General features: G+C 37.7%; 1 protein-coding gene across 2 annotated transcripts in view; it reads left to right on the top strand.

The window, feature by feature from the left end:
* The window catches only part of KAT6A (lysine acetyltransferase 6A), a gene marked incomplete at both ends in the record, with an annotated part of 105,386 nt that overhangs the window by 71,236 nt on the left and 7,739 nt on the right, over positions 1–26,411 (top strand). Inside the window, 7 exons of one of the 2 annotated variants that reach the window (XM_079726737.1) lie at positions 7,420–7,535; positions 17,664–17,805; positions 19,295–19,456; positions 20,466–20,559; positions 22,979–23,210; positions 23,923–24,178; positions 25,350–25,946. In XM_079726737.1, coding sequence (XP_079582863.1) covers positions 7,420–7,535; positions 17,664–17,805; positions 19,295–19,456; positions 20,466–20,559; positions 22,979–23,210; positions 23,923–24,178; positions 25,350–25,946 — 1,599 coding nt within the window. The remainder of the gene's footprint in view (positions 1–7,419; positions 7,536–17,663; positions 17,806–19,294; positions 19,457–20,465; positions 20,560–22,978; positions 23,211–23,922; positions 24,179–25,349; positions 25,947–26,411) is intronic. The other variant, XM_079726738.1, reaches the window with a different exon arrangement.

A 26,411-nucleotide genomic window follows, 5' to 3' on the forward strand; every position in this document is an offset into this window, starting at 1 on the left:
CAGCCTCCTCGAAATATATAGAATGATTTTTACATAAAATATCACCAAATAGCACATTATATTTCGATAGTAATTTTAGTGCTTTCTAATTTTGAAGGATTTGATTGTGTTTTTTTTGTGGTTCTAGAAAGTTAACAGCATTTTTGAAATCTGTGTGGGCCACTAAAATAATTTTCTTCTTTGCATAAAGAATTGAACAGTTAATTAGAAATGGAATAAACTAGGTTCAACAACTCTCTTCACCCTATGAGGTAAGGATTGTTATCCCTATTTAATTTAATTAAGTAATTAATTTTTTTCCTAGAAAAATGTTTATCTTAGAATTAACAAAACATGCATGTAAAAGCATTAACATTATATGCCCAGTGTCGTAACTACCTAAACAGTCATTCTCAAGCCAGGATGTACTTCAAAACCACCTTAACCTGCCTAGGCTCTGTTCGAATATTCAGAAACTCCAGGGACTGAGGAGAAAAGGGGCCCAGGTACAGTATTTAGGAAACACTTTCCAGATGATCTTGTAATTGGGAACTGCTCTAAGATATATGAGCCTGTTAGCTACAACTAGAATAGGAAAGTCAAGATGCAAAGGCGGTTCTATAACTTTAAGCAGTTAGTTCTCATCCACATTAACTGTCTGAGATTTTTGAAAGTGGTGACAGGTACATAGGTAACCAATGTATAGAGATTGTTTGGCGAATCTTCATCTTCGTTACGTTTTCTGGACAACTGCTCATGGATACGGTATGTGACATTCCTTATTCCTTTGGCCCAGCAGCTTTGTTGAGCCTGTTGTCAACGCGCACATCTGGAGTTCCCATCTCCTTCATGGCAAATTTCTGGATTTCTTTGAGTGCCCGAAGGGCATGCTTCTTGAAACCCACTCCATTTTACACAAGGAAACCGAGACTTTTAGTTGAGTGACTTTCCTGAAGTTATGTAACTAGTAATGGTAGAGGTGGATTAGAGCTGGGGCCTGTGTGACTTCCATTTTTGTGCCCCTGATCACAGTAACCTCCTGCATTACCCTGTAAAAGATGTTACAGAGGCATCAAAATCATAAAGCCTGTACTGAATGCAAGTAGAGAAAGGTAAGATAAACAGCAAACAGTGGCACAGAGTACCAGTTGATGTAATTTGTTGCTGTATTAAATGATATGGACTGTTCCATATGTTCACAGTATATTCTAGGATTAGTAAGAGTTGGTATGATCTGAGATGGTCACAGAAGAAGCAGGATTTAGGTAAATGAAGAGAATGAGGGCTTACCAGGTAGAGTAAACAACATTAACTTCAGCTTTGAGGAATACAGTGTATATATTGTATTAATACAAGAGACATTGTGATTATTGGTCCATCAGGTCAGCAAATATTTGAGGGCCTACTATGTGCAGGTCATACTGTGGCGATGATGTAGAAACACAGTAGCTGCCTGTGAAGGTGTCATAACACGGGCAGTCCTTGCTTTGTGTGGTGCTGTGCTGATGGCGACACATGCATATCAGAATTGTGTTCGTGCTTCATGCACTCTGTAGCGACTGAGATTGGATCTCAGTTTTGATATGCATAAGTTTTAGTTAACATAGTAGCATGCAAAGCAAGGACTGCCTGTAGTTTAGTCTGAGAGGTAAAACTGCATGAAACATTGTTGGGTAATGGTAAAAAATATATTGAATTACTGGTATAGGGCTGGATTTTAGAGGGCTTTGAAAGCTAGTAAGAGGATGTTAGTTTTAGCGTGCTGGGGTTTTAAGGTATCTCCATGACTGCTTTTTTTTTTTTTTCGGTACGCGGGCCTCTCACTGTTGTGGCCTCTCCCGTTGCGGAGCACAGGCTCCGGACGCGCAGGCTCAGTGGCCATGGCTCACGGGCCCAGCCGCTCCACGGCATGTGGGATCTTCCTGGACTGGGGCACGAACCCGTGTCCCCTGCATCGGCAGGCGGACTCTCAACCACTGCGCCACCAGGGAAGCCCCATGACTGCTTTTTTGTTGCTGGAGTGGACTGCTTGGTACTGCTGAAACTAGGGGTGGGAGCAGAGGGTTGTTGTAGTGTCTGAAGGCATTTACCCATTAATTATGCATCACGTATTGAAGGCTGTTTAGATGTATTTTGAGTTCATTCATTTGATGATCTAGCAAAATTTTATTGAGTATTTATTAAGATAGTGGTTAAGAGCCTAGGTATTAGAGACAGCCTGCACAGGTTCAAATCCTGTCTCTGCTGAGTGCCCTTGGTCAACCAAGTTACTTAATAGGTTTCTTGAAAGGATTAAATGAATTGATACTTGGAAAGCGCTTAGTGTGTCATTCATGTCATTTGGGGCGTTGGCCTTAGGTAGGAGCCTAGACCATTCATCCATAGCCTTAAGGAAGGGCAGGGTGTATGGCCACAAGGGTAGACATACAGATGTGCCGTGGAAAGTGGAAAGCTGCGGAGGCTCTCTTTTGATTGCTTCTTAGAAAGCAAAGGCATTGCTTGAATGTGAAGATGGGGTACAAGGTATTGGAGGCTTGAGGAGAGACAGGACAAAGTAATGAAATAATCTAGAAGAATGGGAGAGTGAATGGAGTAGGGGAGCATCAGGCGCCCACTGAGGTTAGTGGGTATGAAGTATAAAGTGAGACTAGTGGGCATGGTTCTGTGTTTTTCTCTAAGAGTGTTCAGATATGAGGGTAATAACTTGGATTGTGTTGGAATATCGAATTTAACCAGAGTTGGGATTTTGGTGAATCAGTAGAAAAGCAAGGAAGTTAAGGATGTATGTAAAGATGAGGTACAGTAAAAGACCTTGGAATCTAAGCTGGATAAGGAGAAAAGGAAAGTCTAAGTCCCCATTTCTCCCTCCCCCAGCCCCTGGCAACCACCATTCTACTTTCTGTCTATGAATTTAACTACTCTAGGTAGACCTCACATGAGTGCAATCGTAAAACATTTGTCCTTTTGTGTTGGCTTTATTTTACTTAGCATAATGTCTTCAAGGTTCATCCATGTTGTAATATGTGTCAGGATTTTCTTCCTTTTTAAAGTCTAAATAGTATTCCATCATGTGTTTGTACCACATCTTTTTTATCCCTTTCTCCGTCAGTGGACACTTGGGTTGCTTCTGCCTTTTCGACTTATGAATAATGCTGCTATGAACATGGTGTACAAATAATTGTTTGAGTCCTAGCTTTCAATTCTTTTGGCTGTATTCCCAGAAGTGCAGTTGCTGGTTCATATGATAATTCTGTGTTTAATTTTTTGAGGAACTGCCATACTGTTTTTTCCCCGCAGTGGCTGTACCATTTTGCATTCCCACCAGCAATGCTCGAGGGTTTCCAGTTTCTCCAGATGCTCGCCAACACTTGTTATTTTCTGGTGTTTTGTTTTGTTTTTTATAGTAGCAATCCTAATGGGTGTGAAGTGGTATCTCATTGTGGTTTACATTTGCATTTCCCTGATGATTAGTGATGTCGAACATCTTTTCATGTACATATTGGCCATCTGTATGTATATCTTTTTTAGAGAATGAAAAAAAATTATAACTCATTTTATATAGTAAGATCTTAGTTACCCTAATTCAATTGTTGGCAAAACATGATCTGAACTGAGTTTAGACTATGTATATTCTTTACTTATCCCATTTAATGTGACTATTCATGTGCTTTGCTAAAGAAATATTAATGTATCTGATTATGGAGCATTGTCCCAAATCCTACTGAGGCTGTTGATTTAAGATACATATAGGTACTGCAGTACTTCTCTAACATGAGAAAAATTCAGTATTCCGAAGTACATTCTGTTCCAAGGGTTTTGGATAAGAGACTGTGGACATGTAGTAACTTCATTTCTTTGGAAAACTAAGTTCCAGTTCAAAGAAACGTACACACAAACTTTTGGAATTCAGAAATTAATTAGTTGAGGGCTACCCATACTTTCTATCTCACCTTGTACCCGGTTGGTTCTTTTCTGTCTTTGTGCTTCACTCTTAATATTCTGTCCTGGAGTTCTTTACCTCTTAACTTCTCTGATCCTTGGCTTCTCTCCACTCCCCCCATCTATAAAGCAGGCGTGTTGTTTCCTACTTTGAGGAATGGATTGTGGGGAATAAATGAGATGACAGTGCGAGGTGCAGAGACTGCACAGTAGGTGCCCCACACATGCTGAGTCTCTTTACTCCATGAGGTCATGCTCTCTCCACTTTGCAGCATGTGAACTCATTCTTATGTATCTCTTTCATCAGGTAACTTTTAATCCCTAAGGAACAGAATTATTTTTTATCATAGTTTTTATGGGAAAATGTTCAAATACCAGAAAGACATGTCCTCTCCCCACATTTCACATTCTCATACTGATACTAAGGGTACAGTGCTACCCTCCACTCCCACCCCAAAATGTCACTTCGCACAGGGAATGGGAAAGGAAGGTCCGGCAGAGGGAGGGAGCAGGACTCTATCTACATCAGTTGTAACTTTCGTTCTGTACCGGCTCTAGACTTGGGGGTCTCTGTGTGCAAGAGTGGTCTCTGTACTGGAAAACATATATTAGTCATTTGACAGAAGTGGAGTCTTTGCAGAAGAGTAGCAGCCTTTTCTCATAAATTGCTGGTAATAAAAGTTTCATTATCTAGAATAGGTATATTTAAAGTTACCTTTTGATTTAGCCCAATTACTAGTGCATTTAGTGCCCCCCTTACTTTCTTAGATTAAAAAGTCCATTCTGGCCCAGAATATATGTTATGTTTTAAAGATTTTGGCATATTCAAATGAGAAGGAGGGCACAGAGTGGCAGAACCTGAGTTAAAAGTTTAAAACAATGTTGTGCCCTTGATTATATTAGATATCTGCTGCTTTGAAAGCTGCATGTTTAATGATATTTTGACTGAAATTTAAAAATAAAATGATTTAGTAAAGATAACCTTGTAATTCAGATTTGACAATTTGAATTTGGCAAGGACTAGGTTAATGAGTGGTATGGATGCAGCTGTTACTTCCTCACTGCACAGAGCCTTTGTTAATTTCCAGACCTTGGTAAAGGGAAACACACTGGCTCAGAGGCTTCTTTCCCAAGGGAGCTGGAGGTCGAGGAGCCCTGTGGCTGTGTGCATCTCACAGTGCAGGAAGGCGAGGGCTGCGAAGGCAGAGGAGGTCTGCTCTGAGTCTGGTTTTACATAGACTCTCCTAGTGGCGGCGATGTGCAGACAGTTGTACTGGGGCTGAGTATCCACTGTTGCGTTGGGCATCCACCTGGAGGAGCGCTGGGCGGCGATGGGGAAGCTCTCACACAGCAGGCGGCGCCGCAGCAGGTGCACGGTCTCACTTTTCGTGCCTCCTGCTTGATCCTTGGCTCAGGAAGTTAGATTTGGTTTCTGATATTGGTTATTCTGATATTTTCTATACTACTATTCTTGTTGTTTTGAGCTGTGAAGATAGGCTAAAAGATACTACTTTATGAATTAGAATACATGATTCTGGAATGTAGTTTAAAGAACAGTGTGTTTAAAACCTTTTGCAGAGTTCTATTTTGGTTTTCAGACATGAAAAAATCTTATTTTAACCCTGTCTTGTGTTTTTCTTTTTGATTTTTGCCTTTGGAAGAGCCTCAGTACTCCTTGGTGTCATAACACAGTTTATCCAACTAATAGATGTTTGTCTTTTGTTTTGAGGTGTCTGAGGAAGAGGTGAGGTTTCACCTGGCTGTGTTCCAGCATGAAACCTGAGATAAGTCCCTTGGCCTTTTATAAAAGGGAGTGGTTAGAAAGACCAGAGAGAGTTGTCAAATGAGTTGTGGTGAAAAGGCTTCTTCCTTAAATGAATTTATATGAAAAGTGAATAAAAACCTCTGATTTTTTTTAGTTTTGTTAGAAGGTGTGTGTGTGTGTGTGTATGTGTGTGTGTGTGTTTGTCACGAGCTCCAACAAGAGACTTCAGTAATCTCTCAGTGGTTTTTGAAGCATAAAGTTGAAGGAGAATTTTGGTTGCTCGTTTGAAGAGTTATTAATACTCGTGTTTGATTAGGCTAAATTCTAGCTCCTTTTTTTAAAAAAAAGTCAATTAATGTTTATAGAATATCCATAATAAATATACATGCATATATATTATATGTTATATGCATAACACACAGGGGCATACCTTGTTTTATTGCACTTCACTTTATTGTGCTTCGCAGATAGTTAGGTTTTTACAGATTGAAGGCTGTGGCAGCTCTGAGTTGAGCAAGTGTATCAGCACCACTTTTCCAGCAGCGTTTGTTCACTTTGTGGCTCTGTCACATTTTGGTAATTTTTGAAATATTTCAGACTTTTTCATTATTATTATATTTGTTCTCGTGATCTGTTATGGTGACTTGCTGAAGGCTCAGATAATGGTTAGCATTTTTTAGCAGTAAAGTATTTTTAATTAAGGTACGTCCATTGGTTTTTTTAGACATAATGCTATTGCAAACTTAATAGACTAGAGTGTAGTGTAAATAACTTTTATATGCACTGGGAGACCAAAAAATTCGTGTGACTTGCGATATTCACTTTGTGGCTGTGGTCTGGAGCTGAATCCACAGTATCTCCGAGGTACGCCTATATACATGTATACATATATGAATCTTGCTATATTGGGTGCAGGGCAAATCAAATCCCCCTTGAATTTCAGGTTTTAAAACCTGATCCTTGTAGTCATTAGCAGTGGCTTATATTTGAGCTGCTGCTGTGGAAGTCCTCAACGCTTTACAAGTTATTCTTTATTTAAGATAGTGTAGTTCAGGTTATTGCAGGGATGGGGCTATAGAAATTATTTTAATTATAAACAGAAGATAGATAAAAAGGGATAAAAGTATGTGTTTAACAGAGTATTACTTTCTTTGGTTAAACCTATGAAAAGCCACTAAGAAGGGAATTTTAGGGGCAGTGTAAAATGAAGACTCTTACTTGTTTTGTCATATTCCTTAATATCTGCTTTCACAAACCGGAGGTTGATTCCTTTCTGTACATGCTCACATGTTGAGTAGGTGGTTGCCGTTGCTGTCAGTTGGGACACTATACATGTGATCTCGGCCAGTGGGCAGCAAGCACTCCTCCCCACCCCTGACTTTATATCCCCAAGTGCCGGCAGGGTCTGTTTAACAACTAAGTGATTAAGGAGTGAGTTTAGTTGAGGATATTCACAGTATTATTAAATGGGGAAACTTCAGTGTCACCAACTACATTTGGTTCTAAGAGATGTATTAGCATTTTTATTCTTCATTTGGATGCTCTATTTAAAGGATAATACAGCTTATTTAAAAACTTATTAGCTTGTTGCTGGCTTTTTAACTTTTCCTGTGGAATCCTGAGAAGGCGACACTTAGATTCAGATGGGGTTTTTTTTGTTTTGTTGGTTTTGTTCTCTGTCTCAGTGTATTTAATGTAGCTAACGTATGTAATTAATGTATTTTCTCACTGCACAGAAAGTTGGAGTGACCGGGCCCCCTGACCCACAAGTCCGCTGTCCCTCTGTTATTGAGTTTGGGAAGTATGAGATCCACACCTGGTACTCTTCTCCGTACCCTCAAGAGTACTCAAGGTATGTCTTACGAGACCGTTTACCTTCTGTTCTTAGATCCATAGAACTTCAGCACTAGAAGGGATCTTGGAGACACTGTGGTGCAGTTCATGTTTTTACATTTGAAAAAACTGCTTGGTTTTAAATGTCCATAAGAGCGGCATACTTTGGCAGCCACTTAATCTCAGCTGGCTGTATATTTTCTTTGCTGTAACCTTTCCAAAAGCTGTTACTTAAGGTTGGAAACCCGACGCATAGTCAGAATGAAAGGGGAACATTTTTTGTTTATGAGAAATTTGCCTTCATACCTCACACTAAGAATTTTTTTTAAAGGGAGATTCTTATTTTTAACTATAAATAAAGTTTCACTGAGTAGCCTTTTATTTAAATTTTTATAATTTGACAAACTTAGTAAATAATTTGTTTTCCCAGGAGTAATTGGACAAATATTACATATAAATGGCTTGGGTTTCTAGATATAAAAATTGGTCAGTCACCAGCTTTTTGGGGTAAGGCAGCATGCCAGATTGGTTTCATGACTCAACTCTGACATTTATAAGCTACATAACCTTAGGAGTTACCCAGCTACTTGGTACCTCAGTTTCCTCATCCCGTAAAATAGAGATAACAGTAGTTCTTACTTCATGAGGTTTATTGTGAACATTAAATGAGTTGAAATATGTAAATCACTTCAAAATGGTGAGTGCCCAGTAATGTCAGTTATTATTACTTTTTTCTTTTAGGGTTGAAATGAAAAGAGTTAAAGTAAGATTTGGTCAAAAAATTAAATACTGGCCTACCATCTGAAGTACAGCAGTCATATTAATTCTTTCTTTAATCCATAAGCTACTATGCCTCAGTTTCCCATTTAGCAGAGTGTTGTAAGGAATAATAAATTACGGTGCTCTGTGGGTTAAACACGTATTCAGAGTACTCAGTATATAACTTCTTACCTACCTAGTAACATGGTTTGTCTAAAATGTTAGCCAAAATAATTATACTGACAGTGATTTATTTAGTGCTTTATAGTATACACAGTGCTTTAATATGGGTTATTTCTAAGAAGCTGGGAATAGGCCAGTATAATTTGTTAAAAAACTAGAACTCAGTATTTTTTTAAACTTTTTCTTTCCATGTAACTTAATAACTTGCTTGTCTGGTTTCCAAGTCTAACAGAAATAGAAAAATAAGAATGAGAATGTTCTTACAGACCTAGACCTCAGTGACCAAAAGAAAAAGAGAGAGAGAGAGAGAGAGAGAAAGCAAAACTCCAGGAAACTTAACATAAAGCTCATGAAACACAGCAAACTGAGACCCATTTATTGTAGGGTCAGTTAGCCCCAGACTCTGTGGTGGATCTTTAAGGCAGCATTCTGTTTATTTCATGGAAGAACAACAATCTGAGTTTGTTAAAAAGATTAAATTATATTTATATATTACTTTATGTATATATGTTAAAAGAGGGAAGGAAATTCCTCAACTACCTACAGAACACAGGTATTCAGTGCAATTTCCTCCTCAGGAGTTCTGGGTAGCCAGGATATTGTATGATCAAGAACAACAAAGTTGAGGAATTAATTCCTTCATTAAAATAAATTATTTTAATAAATAAATTATTATTTAAAGTAATAGTAATTTAAAATAAATTATTGCCATTTTTAAGTGAGCTGTCCAAATCACAAGAGTGCTTCACTTAGAAAAGAAAGCTTGTTCAACACATGTGTCACCTGTTCCAGGGATTGTAGTGCAGAGATTGGAACCACAGGCACCTTCTCTCTTCCCCTCAAGGGGAGGAGAGGAACTCCATTTACTAAGGAATGGAGATAGAGAGAAGATGAGAATGGACCCAACAATGAGGCTGTTGATTTTAAGATATTAAGCCTCATCAAAAATGTGCTTTTTGTTCTGATGAGGTTGTCACTAGCACGTGACTTCTTAATCAGCTTTGACTGGATTAGTTGTCAGTGAAAGAATGAACAAACATTGCCAGCAGAAAAATAAATAACCAAAAAAATATAATAGGAATTGTAATAGAAAGCAGCAGTAGGGTAAGAACTGTAAAATTCATCAACTTTCTTAAGTAGAATTTTAGACATTTTCTATTCATTTCCTTATCCACCATTGTGGAGGGTTCCCTGAACTTTGCATCAGAAAATATTCTGTAATTTAATAAGCTCTTTAGTATCTATAATTGTGATCTTTTTCTATCCATAATTTTAAGTACATTGTTAGAAAACCACATATATCTATTTAAAATGAGTTTAGGTTTGTTTCACTTCTGAGTTCTTTTAAACTTGAGTTGACTATAATGTTTAGAGATCTTATGTTTTCCAGATAATAAACCTGTATTTTTACTTTGTTAATGACTGTTATTCTCTGCTAAATTACTTCAAATTATTTTCTTGTTGTTAAATGTTTTAAACAATTAAAAAAATGCCAAATCCTAAAGCATGCAAAATAGGACAATTGGAGCAAAAACAAAAACGATCACAGGAGGAAAAATCTTTTGGGAAGTGGGATTATGCATTGTCTCCCATAATATTCAGGTATTTGTGTGTGTAGTGTATGTTAAGTAACCTTGCATCCATGACTTAAAAAAAACAAAGCAAAATGAAACAACAGCAATGAAGCAATAATGCTGCTTCATTTGGAGCAGTATGATTAAGTCTCAGATGCTGAAAAATAGAAGCCAGAGTTTTAACCCTAGGTTTCTCCAACAGGGCCATGTTATGCACACACATGGAAGACAGGTCCATAGAGGGCCCTGCTCTACCTTTAAAATCATGACACTGATGGGCTAGAGGCAAGAGGAACTGTGATCATGGGATAGCCTCTACTCCTGAGCTGCTTAGAGCCTAGCTTCTTAATGACCTCTTTGCTGCAAGATCATATTAAGATCCTAAGAAGGCAGATTCCCACATTATTGAGTAGCTTAAGAACCTTGCTCTACCTTTTGATCCTGTTCCTGACTTGATTTGATGCGTAGATTATGTGCAGCCCCAGTTACTAAAGAACAGCATCCTTGAAGTCCTTGAATGACCATTAAATGATGATGTAAAATGGGTGAAAGGAGAATAAAAATATTCATAGTATTAGTTATAAATAATAGCAGCTATGGTTACCATTCACTGAGCTTGCTACTGGACTGAACATCTCTGGAATAATTCTGTGAGGTGGATATTGCTTTCTTCGTTCTACAGCCTAGGGCCCAGCAAACATATTCAAGACCATACAGTTTATAAGTGGCAGAACCAGGATTTAATCCCACTTTTCTCTTACCATATAGCCATAACCTTTAACCTCTGTGCTTCACTACTCCATATAGCATTGATATCTAGATTGATCTTAGATGGCTTGTACCATAGTCTTTGACTTAAGTAGTAGTTGATACAATTTGTATTAAAATTTTACTACAAGTTGACCTGTTATAAAAGTCACACAAACTGCTACTATCTTGGGCAGTGTTCAAAAGCCAAGAAGGTATTGTAGGAATTTCTAGGAAGAATATTTGCATCATCCTAGATGTAAGGGAAACAATAAGCTGCAGCCCAGTCCTGACTTCATAGACTGTGGTGTCCATGTAATGGGTGACTTGAAAATAAATGTCAAGTATGGGGGCTATACCCCATGATGCAGCTAATCACAGTGACCATACACCAACTTGATAGTCAAGGCCGAGGTGCTCTCAGGAAGAAGATGACAGAAAGCAGCACCCAGCAGTATTCTTTAGGGCAGGGAGTATTCATAATCTTAATAACTGCATTTCATTTCATGTGATCTAGTGTTTTTCCTATATGATAATATCTTTTCAATGAGAGAACTGCAGCTGTTTGTACTATTACTAGAAGAAATATTTTGTTTTTTTCCTGGAGTTTTATTGGATGATTCCCTTTAGACTAACAGTGTCATCCCAGTAGGCTTGGTTTTAATAAAGTAAGAGGCTTTTAAAATACAAAGGATCATAAGAGACTGTGACAAACAACTGTATGCCAATCAAATGGACAACCTAGAAAAAATGGAAAAATTCCTAGAAATTTACACTCTCCCAAGGCTGAAGCAGGAAGAAATAGAAGATATGAACAAACCAATTCCCAGTAATGAAATTGAATCAGTGGTAAAACAACTCCCAATAAACAAAACCCCAAGACCAGATGGCTTAATAGATGAATTCTACCAAACATTTAGTGAAGAGTTAACACCTGTCCTTCTCAAACTACTCCAAAAAACTGCAGAGGAAAGAATGGTTCTGAACTCATTCTATGAGGCCAGCATCACCCTGATACCAAAACCAGATAAAAATACCACAAGAAAAGAAAATTACAGGCCGATATCACTGATGAACATAGATACAAAAATCCTCAACAAAATACTAGCAAACCAAATACAACAATACATTAAAATGATCATAAACAATGATTGTAAGCAATAATCAAGTGAGATTTATCCCAGGGATTCAGAGATTTTTCAGTATCTGCAAATCAGTTGGTGTGATATATACCACATTAGCAAATTGAAGAAGAAAAACGATATAATCATCTCAGATGCAGAAAAAGCTTCTGACAAAATTCAACATCCATTTTTGATAAAAACTCTCCAGAAAGTGGGCATAGAAGGAACATACCTCAACATAATAAAGGCCATATATGATAAGCCCACAGCTAATTTCATACTCAGTTATGGAAAGCCAAAAGCATTTCCTCTCAGATCACAAGACAAGGGTGCCCACTCACCACTTTTATTCAACAGAGTGTTGGAAGTCCAAGCTGCAGCAGTCAGACAAGCAAAAGAAATAAAAGGAATTCCAATTGGAAAGGAAGAATTAAAACTGTCACTGTTTGCAGATAACATGATACTATACATAGAAAATCCTAAAGATGCCACAGAAAACTTCTAGAGCTCATCAGTGAATTTGGTAAAGTTGCAGGATACAAAATTAATATACAGAAATTTGTTGCCTTTCTGTACACTAACAGTGAACTATCAGAAAGAGAAATTAAGGAAACAATCCCATTTACAGTCGCATCGAAAAGAATAAAATACCTAGGAATAAACCTACCTAAGGAGGTAAAAGACATGTACTCAGAAAACTATTAAGACATTGATGAAAGCAATTGAAGATGACACAAACAAATGGAAAGATACATACTGTGTTCATGGATTAGAAGAATTATTATTGTTAAAAATGACCATATTAACGCCAGGCAGTCTACCGATTCAGTGCAGTCCCTATCAAATTACGAACGGCATTTTTCATAGAACTGGAACAAAAATTTTAAAATTTGTGTAGAAACACAAAAGATCCTGAATAGCTAAAACAATCTTGAGAAAGTAAAACAGAGCTGGAGGCATCACGCTCCCTGACTTCAGACTATACTACAAAGCTACAGTAATCAAAACAGTATGGTACTGGCACAAAAACAGACACACAGGTCAGTGGAACAGGATAGAAAGCCCAGAAATAAACCCACACACTTATGGTCAATTAATCTATGACAAAGCAAGAATGTACAATGGGGAAAAGACAGTCTCTTCAGTAAATGATTGTGGGATGACTGGACAGCTACATGCAACAGAATGAAACTAGACAATTTTCTTAAGCCAGGTACAAAAATAAACTCAAAATGGTTTAAAGATCTAAAGACCTGAAACCGTAAAACTTCCAGAAGAAAATATAGGTGGAACACTCTTTGACATAAATCACAGCAGTTTTTGGGGGGGATCTGTCTCCTAAAGCAAAGGAAGCAAAAGCAAAAATAAACAGATGAAACCTAATTAAACTTAAAAGCTTTTGCCCAGCAAAGGAAACCACTGACAAAATGAAAAGACAACCTACTGAATGGGAGAAAATACTTGCAAATGATATGACCAATAAGAGGTTAATATCCAAAATATATAAACAGCTCATACAACTCAACATCAAACAAACAAAGAACCCCCCAAAACCAAGCTGACTAAAAAATGGGCAGAAGACCTGAATAGATATTTTTCCAAAGAAGACATGCAGATGGCCAACAGGCATGTGAAAAGATGCTTAACATTGTTAATCATTAGAGAAATGCAAAGTAAAATCACAATGAGATATTACCTCGTGCCTGTCAGAATGGCTGTCGTCAAAAAATCTACAAATAACAAATGTTGGCGAGGATGTGGAGGATAGAGAACCATTGTACACTGTTGGTGGGAATTTCAATTGATGCAGTTACTGTGCAGAACAGTATGGAGGTTCCTCAAAAAACTAAAAAGAGAACTACCATATGATCCAACAATTCCACTTCTGGGTGTATATCCAAAGAAAACAAAAACATTAAAGCGAAAAGATATATGCACCTCAATGTTCATAGCAGCATTGTTTACAATAGCGAAGACATAGAAGCAGCCTAAGTGTCCATCAACAAATGAATGGATAAAGAAGATGTTATGTATATATAACATTTTTTATGTATGTATGTGTGTGTGTATATGTATATATGTACATATAACAAAGGAATACCACTCAGCCATAAAAAAGAACGAAATAATGCCATTTGCGGCAACATGGATGGACTTGGAGGGTATTATGCTTAGTAAATAAGTCAGACAAAGAAAAATACTATATGATATCACTTATGTGTGGAATCTAAAAAATAAACTAGTGGCTGTAACAAAAAAGAAATAGACACACAGACACAGGGAACAAACTAGTGGTTACCAGTGGGGAGAGGGAAGGGGGAGAGGCAAGATAGTGGTGCAGATGAAGAGGGTGCAAACTACTATGTATAAAATAAATAAGCTAATGACATAGTTTATAGCACAGGGAACATAGCCAGTAGTTTAATAATAACTATAAATGGAGGATAACTTTCAAAAATTGTGAATCACTATGTTGTGCACCTGGGACTTATTGTACATCAACCATACCTCCATAAAAAAAAGAAAAATAAGTAGGAGGCTTTAAGAATGTTTTCAGCAGGAACTGATTTAGAATAAACTAGATCATATTATGCTTGCTTCTGTTTTATTAGTTTTCATGTAATAAGGCCCAGTGAAGTTTTAAAAACAATAATCAGTAAAATGCCATACATCTTGCTATTCCAAGTAAACAGCTTGAAGTTGGCATTTGTCATTATTGTAACCTGGAAAAGTCACTGGTTCTTTCTCTCTTCCCTTCCCCTCCCTCCTCTCCGCCCTTCCCTTCCCCTTCCCCTCTCTTCTCTTCCCTCCCTCCCTCCATCTCTCTTTCTCTTACTTTCTTTCTTATTTCAAAAAGCTCAGAATTTTGTTTAGGTTTTTTAGATTCACATTTGTAGGAAATATTTATTTGTAATACTTAGCTGTCACACTGAACCTACACTCAAGGATTCTTTATCTTCATGTTGCAACAGGTTAAAATTGGTCATTGAGAATTTATTTATTTATTTTATTAAAGTATAGTTGATTTACAATATTGTATTAGTTTCAGGTGTACAGCAAAGTGATTCTGTTATATATATTTATATATATTATAAATAATTTGATATATATTAGATTATTTTCCATTATATCAATAGGTTATTACAAGATAATGAATATAGTTCCCTGTGCTACAGAGTAGATTCTTGTTGCTTATCTATTTTATGTATAGTTTATATCTCTTAATCCCATATTCCTAATTTATCCCTTCCACCCTCTCTTTCCCCTTCGGTAACCATAAGTTTGTTTTCTGTGTTTGTGGATCTGTTTCTGTTTTGTATGTAGATTCATTTGTATTCATTTTTAGACTCCACATATAAGTGATACCATAAAGTATTTGTCTTTCCCTGTCTGACTTCACTTAGTATGATATTCTCTACGTCCATGCATGTTGCTGCAGATGACAATAGTTCGTTCTTCTTCATGGCTGAGTAATATTCCGTTGCATGTATATGGGTGTATATGTATATGTACCACATCTTCTGGTGATGTGCACTTGGGTTGCTTGCATGTCTGGGCTATTGTAAATGGTGCTGCTATGAACATTGAGGTTCATGTATCTTTTCAAAGAGCTTTTGTCTTCTCTAGATACAGCTCATTGAGAATTTAGAACAGGTAAAGAATAGGTAAGTAGGAGAGTAGTTGCAGGGAGGAGGATGCCATTAGGTACATTTATAGGGAGAACCTCATTCTTCCACCTTCCTTTGAAGAAGAAATTGTTCAAAATCCAAGATACTCAGGAAGACAGGCTGGCAGTTGTGGGTCAGCTTTGAGACTCAGTTAATACATTTAGTGCCCACATTAGATGATGAAGTATTCAACTGGGGCCATTTCATTTTGAGGTTTTTTTAGTTCTGGTGGGAAAGAAGGAAAAAGCTGTTTATCCTGCTGTCGTTCCTTCTCTGAGTAGTTTGAGGCAACATGCAAGGGAAGTAAGCAGAGTGGCCTAGGAAGCCTTTCTTTTCTGTGCTCTTGGCTCCTGCTTTTATTTGTATTGTCAGTCATTATTTGTTTCACTCAGTACTTTATTTTGGAATGGCTTATTTTTGTACTAATGATATAATTTCGGGTTGTTTGAGTTTGACTAATATTAGATATTATTTTTGTGTTACATATTGTAGACATTTAGAAATATTATATACCACAGCAGTTCCATGGAAGCTTTTAGTGTGCTGAATGGCAGTTTTAAAAATAAGATGTGGGATTGTAGAGAAGGAATTAATACACATTGTGAATCCCCAAGGGAGAAGAAAAAATTAATCACATGCCTTCTCCCACTTTACTTGAGCATGAAACACTTAAGTGTAATCAGAACTAGTGTTCCATAATACACCTGGGAAAGGCTTTAGTTGAATGTTAGATGTTTTCAGATAAATATGCTTCAAAAGCTGCTTCTAAAGTAGAACTTGAAAAAATAGTTATGGTCTTCACACATTAACAAAGCAAACATTTTTGTACATTAATCTACTTTTTCTTTAATTCCAGATTAATCTTTTTAAAGCATAGCTATCTAAACTGATGGCGACACTAAATTAATGAGGTTTTTTGGTTTTTTAAAAATTTCCTTCAGCCTCAGTACTTATTTATATGAGGGAAGATACCATATTTTATTTGGATTATATTTTTCGTCATATCATCCAGTATTTTCACATATGCAGTTTTCATTGTAGGATCAGATCTTAGCTTACCAAGGCGTGCTTACCAGTTTTGGACACAGTTCAGGATGCAGGGAAGCCTCTGTGCTGAGGATACATGGGGTGTATATTTTATAATAGAGAGCCATCAGGAGTCTTCTCAATTCAGACTAAAACACATATAAAAGCCACTGGGTTTTAGTTTAGGTTATGTTCCTTCTGTTACTTTATGAACTGATCTCATCACTTTGTTGCCTAGCTCCTCATAAAAGGGACATTATACGGAAGAAATCCTGTTAAACTACGGCTAAAATAGAAAGACTGTTGAATAAATATAAATGATATGACTATAACAGAGAATATGTGAATGAATAAATTGAAATTTTATTTCACCTTGAAAAATAGACTTTTGAGTTGCAGGATTTAATGTGATATTTAACTAGAGAGGAAGCCAGAATTTCAGGGGTGGAAGGAAGGAGGTAGTGTAGTATGTCCTAACTTGAAAAAAACATATTATAATTTTATACTTAAAAAGATATATAAAATCTGCTTTTATAATACCTACTATATGTCCATCTTACTCAGCACTCTGTACCTAGTATACCTAGCACAGGAGCCTGATAGTATTCAATAAATCATTTTCTGAAATTAACGAGTGAATGATCAAATAAAGGAAGAAAGAATATATAGCATAACAAAATCTTCTTCACTTACTGGTGTGTTCTCAAGGTAGACTTTACTTTTTACTTACTGGAGATTATCAAGGAGTAGAGAAGGTGAGATGTTCATGTCTGTCCCGTGGATAACTTAAAAAGACTGCAAAGTATTAGTCTAATAGGAAGAGCACTGAATTGGGTGAATTGATTCTCACTCCTGCCTTCTTGCCGTTAATCAGTTGGATCCTGTTATTCAACTTAGTTTTATCTTTAGTTTTAGTTTTTCCTTTTTTTCATTTGGTTAATGGGGATAATGATACATTCTTTACCTTTTTACCTGGGTAGTAATGAGAATCAGAAAAGAATAGTGATGAAAGTTTAAAGTCTTATAAAATATAAAGCCCTCTTATTTGTGTAATTATTTTTTACAGGCTGCCTAAGTTGTATCTCTGTGAATTCTGTCTAAAATATATGAAAAGTAGAACTATTCTACAGCAGCACATGAAGAAATGTGGTTGGTTCCATCCTCCTGCTAATGAGATTTATAGAAAGAATAACATTTCTGTCTTTGAGGTAAAGTAGAAGATGTTTAGTAGTTGTCTTCCTACCCATTTCAAGTACAGTGCCACTTGTACTTTAATTGCACAACTTGATTTTTTTTTTGGAAATGTTATTTTACTGTTGTTCATTCACTACTGAGTCAGTAGTTCAGCTGTATGAGGGAGAAGCAGAATTAGGCCAATCTAAGTGGTACCCAGTTCACAAGCTTGATCTCTGAATAAACTATTCTGTATTTCATTGAATCAAAGACATCAGTTGTAATATATCTTATTTTATGTACCACTGAGAAGGTAAAGGTACTGCTAATTATGATCAAACTCCATTCGATTATTAAATGCCAACAGATTTTACTTATGTTTAGATGTGATAAGATTGTGTCTTAGAATCTATGAAATACGACACTTAAATGAAAAGATTTCTACTGCTCTATTTAAAGGAATATTGTGTAGAGGTATGTGTAATAGCTGTATATTGAATAAATCTTAATATATTTCCTGACTGCATCATGGTTGTATGACTCACGCTACATCTGTGATTCTGTGTTGTTAGTAGTGGTTTTTAATTTCTTGATCTCAGTTCTGTGGTTTAATTGCCAAGTATTAATTGAGTACCTGCCATGTGCTCAGTTCTGTTAATTACTATGATGATAGAATTTCAGATTGTCAGGAACTATTCCATCCCTCACTTTCCTCATCTTCCCAAAGCCTTTATTTTAGGTGAGGAATAGAGGAGCTCTTGACCTCGTGGGGAGGGAAAGGGTGTGGTGTACAATAAATACTTAAATTGCTAAAGGAATTGCAGTCTTGAAATGTCAGTGTCTTTGGGTCTGATGTAGGCAATTGTTGGCATTTTCATAAAAGAGCTGGCTCCAGCAATGCCAAGAATTACAGGGGGTACTGGGAGCATATAGCCTAGTCCTCCTGATCTTGGCCAACTGGAGTCCAAGAAATACCTCACTTGCCAGTTTGCTGCCTAGGGAACCTGCTTGGTGCTTCTGACAATAGATAATAATCCCTTGAGTAGCTTTATTTGGGGGAAATCTCATCATGGCAGTCAGATTACATTGCTTCTAGCTACTGGCACAGATTAAACTATAGTTTTACCTTGCTTACATGTATTTTAGAAGAGAGGTTGCATTTAGATCTTTTGTTGAATTAAATACTTTAAAAAATACATCAGATCAGCTTGCCATCTGAAGGATTCCTGTAGTCAATCTTGTTATAAAAGCAAAAAGTGCTATTTTAAAAACTGGCCATCACCTCCTTGTCTAGACTTTTCATGCTTTGTTGAAGTGCAGTGTTTTATATATTTAGTTGTCTTAAAATAGCAGGCACTGTACTCTGCCGTTTCAAAGGACAGCTTCCAGGTCCATTTTGTTCTGATAGCTGCCAGCTCCTCTTAGGCTGGACTGTGGGTACCCACAGATGCTTGTTTCTGATGTGTGTTATTCTAGAACTAAAGAGACACCCTGCTGACCATTTTGTCTATTTTTTTCCTCTAGGTTGATGGGAATGTGAGTACCATTTATTGTCAGAACCTGTGTCTCTTGGCAAAATTGTTTCTTGACCACAAAACACTCTATTATGACGTGGAGCCATTTCTTTTTTATGTACTAACCCAGAATGATGTCAAGGGCTGCCACCTTGTTGGCTATTTTTCTAAAGTAAGTATATCAGCTTAAATTTTTTTTGAATTTGTATGGAAATCTGAAACGATCTTTGCTGGTTCTCACTAGGAGACACTACAGGATGCAGCACCTCTGGGTTCCATCTGGCTTTCTGGAAAGGGAAACAGAAGGAACATTGAGAAACTTACCTGGTACCAGCAGGTGCCTAGTAATGTTCAACAGACTGTACTCTGCTGGGAACATGAACTGCTTACCCAGAGGGAGAGCTTCTATGACTTCTACTCCCATGGTGATGATAGATAGAACTCGTGAAATAAACAGAGTCATTACCTCTCTGAGTTCTTTCTCATTTTAAATCTCTTCCTAATTTGCATTTTAGGCATAGACGTAAGAATTTTTAGGAAGCCATTTTTATTAAAGGGTATTTTCTCTCCTTCAATTTTTCATTCTCTTGGGGAGAAAAAAAAGTTTATTTTGTAGTCAAACAATGTAAAAGATGTACTTTCATTTAAGCAAGCCCATGGTAAAATCTAAGTGTATAAAGATAGTTAAGTGAAAAGTCCTAGTTCTGTTATTAGGCTGTTTCAATAGTTAAATATAATTTTAAATATATTGCTTGATTTATAAAAGTGTATTTATACCCACCCTATGAGCACCAAAAAGGGAAATAAAAGAAACTTTGGTGATGAATCGTCCCACTTCTAGGGTGCCACACTGACACACCATTTGTACCTTTGCAGGTCCGTTGGGACTCGGATTCCTCTGCTCACCTCAGGCATTGACATACTGTTTTTCAGTTGCACTTGGTGTTGGGTGGCATCATTCCATTTTATATTTTTATTCTCCTGGTATGGTTGCTTTGTGGGTAATGGCAGTGACTTAACCGTGTCCTTTCTCCTCCCAGAAGGGTGTTTTTCTCTTGATGTGCATTGCTGTTCCCAAAGGACCAGGGCTGTGGTTTTGACTATTGGTCTTTGTTTCTTAAAAATTAGCATCAGTGTTTAGTCTTACCAGCCAAAAACTTGGCTTTTGTTTTCTCCACCAGGAAAAGCACTGCCAACAGAAGTACAACGTTTCCTGTATAATGATTCTTCCCCAGTACCAACGCAAGGGCTATGGCAGGTTTCTCATCGATTTCAGTAAGGATTATAGTAACATAATTGCTCATTGTCTCTTCCTGTGGAGAGAGAGCGAGAGTGTGTGTGTGTGTGTGTGTGTTTTTAAAGATTTGCAGATGATTTATTGGTTGCTTGTATCTTTTGTCATATTGCTGAGTGGAACTTTTCTTTAAAATTAAGGGTACCTTAATTAATTTATTTATTTATTTATTTATGGCTGTGTTGGGTCTTCGTTTCTGTGCAAGGGCTTCCTCTAGTTGTGGCAAGTGGGGGCCACTCTTCATCGCGGTGCGCGAGCCTCTCACTATCGCGGCCTCTCTTGTTGCGGAGCACAGGCTCCAGACGCGCAGGCTCAGTAGTTGTGGCTCACGGGCCTAGTTGCTCTGCGGCATGTGGGATCTTCCCAGACCAGGGCTCGAACCCGTGTCCCCTGCATTAGCAGGCAGATTCTCAATGACTGGGCCACCAGGGAAAGCCCTGCTGAGTGGAACTTTAAAGCCTAAGGCCATGAACATTTTTTTTCTTTGGGTTGCATGTGAATATTTCAAAAATAGCTAATATTGGATTTGAGCTTCTGTGTGATCTATAGCAAATAGTTTTAATTTGCAGCTATTAATTTACAACAGAACTTAGTTCTGTTTATGCAGTTAATTCTCACAACAATATTAAAAACACTGTAGAACTACTTAAATTAGTACAAATAAAGAAGTGCAGCACCTGCCCTCTTTTTATTACCCAGTTATCTGAGAAAATGTGTGTCTGCATCGTTTTTTTAGTTACAGGCTCTACCTAGTGGTTAAAAATATGCTATGCACCTTTAAAAATTTTAGAAGTAAATGATACAGTGAAAAATTTGAGTTAAAATTGAAAGCTAACAGTTCTAAAAAAAGGTTATTGTGGAACTTGCAATTTGTTGTTTTTTAAAAATATATAAATTTATTTATTTATTTTTGGCTGTGTTTGTTGGGTCTTTTCGTCGCTGCACGCAGGCTTTCTCCTAGTTGCAGTGAGCGGGGGCTAGTCTTCGTTGCGGTGCGCGGGCTTCTCATTGCGGTGGCTGCTCTTGTTGCGGAGCATGGGCTCTAGGCGCGTGGGCTTCAGTAGTTGTGGCGCATGGGCTTAGTTGCTCTGCGGCATGTGGGATCTTCCCGGACCAGGGCTCAAACCTGTGTCCCCTGCGTTGGCAGGCGGATTCTTAACCACTGCGCCACCAGGGAAACCCTGCATTTTGTTTTATACATTGATAATCTTGCTTAGAAAGTAAATGTATGTTTGAGGTAAATTTTATATTGATTATAAAATAGTGGTATTTGAGGGCATATTTTCCCTCAGATAATTGCTAAAAACAATATTTAAAGGAATAATATTTAAATAAATAATAATATTTAAATAATATTTAAAGAAGTAATGGTTAAACTAAGGATTTTGATACAGGAAATTCTTCTGAATATCAGATGATTACATCACTAGTATTAATTCTCATGCAGACCAGTGAAGCTTATTCACTGTGCTCCTGACTATATTTTATTGGAAATATGTGCCATTGGTTATTTTTTACATTTTCTTGGTGGTTTTTTTTCCGACTAATAGTAGAGGGTAAAACTCAGATTATTTCCTTTAGTATCAGTATATTGTTTTGAAATAGGACTCATGATTGGACATGTACGCCATTAAGTAGCAAAGTTAGGGGAAAATATTTTATTATGCATTTATTAGTCATTTTTTTGAGATATACAAATAATTGTATGATTACAGTATTTATTTTAATGCAGTGTATTTTCCCACATTACCATTCTTAGAGTGATTTCCCTTAGAATTTATGCCTTTCTTTTCCTGTTCTTGAGACTCACGCACTGGACAAGAGGACAAAGTAATACCACCACCATGCACAGTGACACTCGCACACTGACATTCTTGCTCACCAGGAATTAGGATGATAGGTAATTGTGAGGAGAGCTTTGGTTGAAGTGAGAAATCGTCATCTAAATCACTCACAGAAGAACTGCAATCTTCATAGATAGGGTTATGTAAAAACTAAAGGCATTCTTTTGTATTGTGCAATTCGTGTAGATCTGTTGCCATCTAGCGGTCGAAATAAAACATGCAAGGGTGGTTTCCCCTCCTTGTACATTGAATAAAAAGCATTCTTGCCTATTAATGTGAAGTTCTGATTTTTAACAGTTTGAATATTCTAACTGTGATTTATATTAACTGTAGACAAAGTAATACTAACTTAATGTTCGGTGTATACAAATTATGTTATCTTCCTGCAAATTTGTTTTCAAGTGGTTTTGTAATTTTGTTCTTTTGCTTGAAGGAATTTACCTTTGAAATTGTAGCCTATGATACTTGGATTGATTGTGGAAGAGGGGCTTGTTATTTTTGTAAACTGCCCTCTTTTCGGCTCTCTGACATATCTGTGATTTGGGGGTTTCTTTAGGTTATTTGTTATCAAAGCGTGAAGGCCAAGCGGGGTCTCCAGAGAAACCGTTATCTGACCTCGGTCGTCTCTCCTACATGGCTTATTGGAAAAGTGTCATATTGGAGTGCCTTTATCACCAAAACGACAAGCAGATCAGCATCAAGAAGTTAAGTAAGTTGACTGGAATCTGCCCTCAAGACATTACTTCCACACTCCACCACCTGCGAATGCTGGACTTCCGGAGTGACCAGTGAGTATCACATCCCTTTGTATAACCTTTGAAAGATAATTAGGTGGAAGGTTTTGGATCGGACAGCCAAAGTATCAATTAAAGGACATAAACTAATACAAATGGTGTACTTGGTGATACTGAGACATCATTTTCCTTTCTGTATTTTATACTATTGACCATATTTTTTTTTAGCTTTTTTTCTGGTCTTCCTTCTAACTTTTGGACCTAAGCTACTGAATCTTTTATTTTATTTATTGGGAGCTCCTTCACCATACAAGAAGTAACAACTGTGGAAATAGTGTCAAATAAAATACACCCTTGATTAATTTCCATACAAATGGGACAAAAGAAATACAGGTCAAAGGAAGGACAGCTTACCCTTTTCTAGTGTGGTTGAGAAAAGGTCACAAAGAAAGGAGGCATTTGGGCTAGAAAGATGGAGAGTAAAAGAGTACAGGAGAGTAAAAGATAGAGTACAGGAGAGTAGCAGAAGTTTCAGAGGTGGGAAGTGTGAGAATGGGAAGTGGCTGAAACAACCTCATCCCTCGCTCTAGTTGAGTGTGAAGTGTTTGTCCAGTTCGTATTCTGAGCCATCTCAGTGGTGGTGTCTTCCCAGGCAGGCTTTTTGTGAAGCATTTATCTCCAGGGCTTTCTGAGGGTGTAGCTCCATATTCATTGTTTGGTACTCCTTGTGCGTCGTTGATTGCTATAAACTTTTCTCTGGTTTCAGATTTGTGATTATCCGCCGGGAAAAACTTATCCAAGATCACATGGCAAAGCTTCAGCTGAATCTGCGGCCCGTGGATGTAGATCCAGAGTGTTTGCGCTGGACTCCTGTCATAGTCTCCAATTCCGTCGTCTCGGAGGAGGAGGAGGAGGAGGAGGAGGAAGAGGAGGAGGAGGAGGAAGAGGAGGAGGAGGAGGAAGAGGAAGGAGAACAGGAAGAGCCTCAGAGCCAGGAAGGAGAATTAGAGCCGAGTGTAAGGGCACGAATGGTCCCTGTTGTTGGTGATACAAGAGCATATTTTGGTCTTCATGAGTGTTTGTGATGTACCTATAATGATATCTTAAACTGTTGAACACCATAAATTCACATTAGAGTTTCTGAGTTTATTTAAGTGATAGAAATTTCAGGAAGACTGGGTTTTGTTTACTTCTTTCTATATTTTTAAGCCTTGTATCATTAGGAAACCTTTAAATTTGTTATAATATGTTACTTATGAGTAAATATTTCTTATCACAGTGCCAATAAGCAGCTAAATTTGAAGCTGTATAGGAATTGAGGAATCTGAATTGAATCTAAATCTGACCATTGTTTAAAATAAAATGAAGATCCATTTTCCTTAAAACGTTAAGGAAATAAACAGATGCGTGTTTTCTAATAGAGCACCAAATAGTTCAGTGTCTCTAGCCATTAAAGGGTTAATGAGGGACTGTACTACATCATTTTCAATATTTTTCTTCATGTGATGTGTACTTGTCTCTGTTCTGTTCTTTAAAGCAGCGCTTCTCATCCTTTAAAAATCTGTGTCCTCCTTTGATAAACATAAAGTTTCATGCCCCTGTTTAGTGTAATTTTCAAAATAAAATAAAATATTCAGAATAAAATAAGTCAAAATAATTACAGAAATTTTCTTTCATTTTTTGAGCATCCTCTTTCTCTTGCCCATGCCCCAGAGTCCTTCTCCTCTGTTTATAAATTTCTGTTTCTGAGAAATTTCATAAACTATCTCATTTAACATTTACTAGATTATAAGAATAATAATATTCACTTTGTTTATTGAATATGGTATTGTATAGCAGTTAAGAGCACTGACTCTTGGATCAGACTGTCTGGGTTTATATCCCAGCTTCTTCATTTGCCATTGCACGACCTGGGGCAAGTTACTTACATTTTTTGTGCCTCAGTTACGTCATTTGTAAAATGGGGATATAATAATAATAATACTTCATGTAATTGGTGTGAATTATACCCATATAGCATTTAAAACAGTGCCTAACACATAACAGATATTTATGTTAGCCATTAAATAATTAATAACTTTCTCTTTAAAGCTCTGTTTTCTTTTTTTATCTCAGTATTTAAAAGGTCAGAATAGGAGATATAACCAAATAAGACTGAAAATTAACCACCATGGCTTTATTTTCTAAAATTAGGTGGGGAAGTCCGCATCTCGTGAGAACAAAGAACAAGATTCTTATTCTTCAGTAGAAAGTGAAAAGAAACCAGAAGTTACGCCACCAGCCAGTTCTGCGCGTTTGAACAAACAGCTCCTTCCCCGTGACAGTCTTCCTGCCAATAATCAGCCATCGCGGAGAGGCCGCTGGAGGAGGAAGAACAGAAAAGCCCAGGAGCGCTTTGGTGATGAGGATTCGAAACTGCTTTTGGAAGAGACCTCAGCTCCTGCGGAGCAGTATGGAGACTGTGAGGAAAAATCAGAAACCTGCCAAGAACAGTACCCGGAAAGCCAGGAGCAGCCGGCAGCCTCGCAGGAGCAGTCGAGCCAGGACGGGAAGCCAGATGGTCCCAAGAGAAGACCGGGTGAGGGGCTCGAGCTCTGGCGAGGACCGCGCAAGAGAAGCCCCGAGCCTCTGACGTGCGGGCTGCCCCGTCGCTACAGTGAAGGTCGCTACAGCGATGGGGACAGGGCCCTCCTGCGGGGCTGCAGCGAGAGCAGTGAGGAGGAGGGGGAGCCCGAGAGCCCACGGTCCAGCTCGCCCCCGGTCCTCACCAAGCCCACGCTGAAGCGGAAGGTGGGGCCCGTCTCTGTGCTGTCCTGGAGTTAATCCATAGTGTGTTAGCCTTTCCGCTTCAAGCCTCAGTATGTTGTAGCATATGATGTTCTCAGTGGACATATGAAATGTGCACATGACTTCTTTGGTTCATGGGAGTTCACTTAGAAGTCATAAACTTATTTAAGGGCCGACAGACTGTTTTCAGCTTGCTGGTTTGATTTCAAAGTATGACTTTTCAGGGGTTTAAAAACAAAACGTACAGGGACTTCCCTGGTGGTCCAGTGGTTAAGACACTGCGCTTCCACCGCAGGGGGCACGGGTTTGATTCGTGGTTGGGGAACTAAGATCCCGCATGCCACGTAGTGTGGCCAAACACAAACAAACAAAACGTACAGATTAGAAATGTTTCTGTTAGAAAAGGAGAGGAAACCACTACACAGTTCGATGGAAAGTGGGCGTAACGGTGCCCTGTATTGCGATGCT

This window comes from Hyperoodon ampullatus (assembly GCF_949752795.1).
Source record: "Hyperoodon ampullatus genome assembly, chromosome: 20".
NCBI classification, from domain to species: domain Eukaryota; kingdom Metazoa; phylum Chordata; class Mammalia; order Artiodactyla; family Ziphiidae; genus Hyperoodon; species Hyperoodon ampullatus.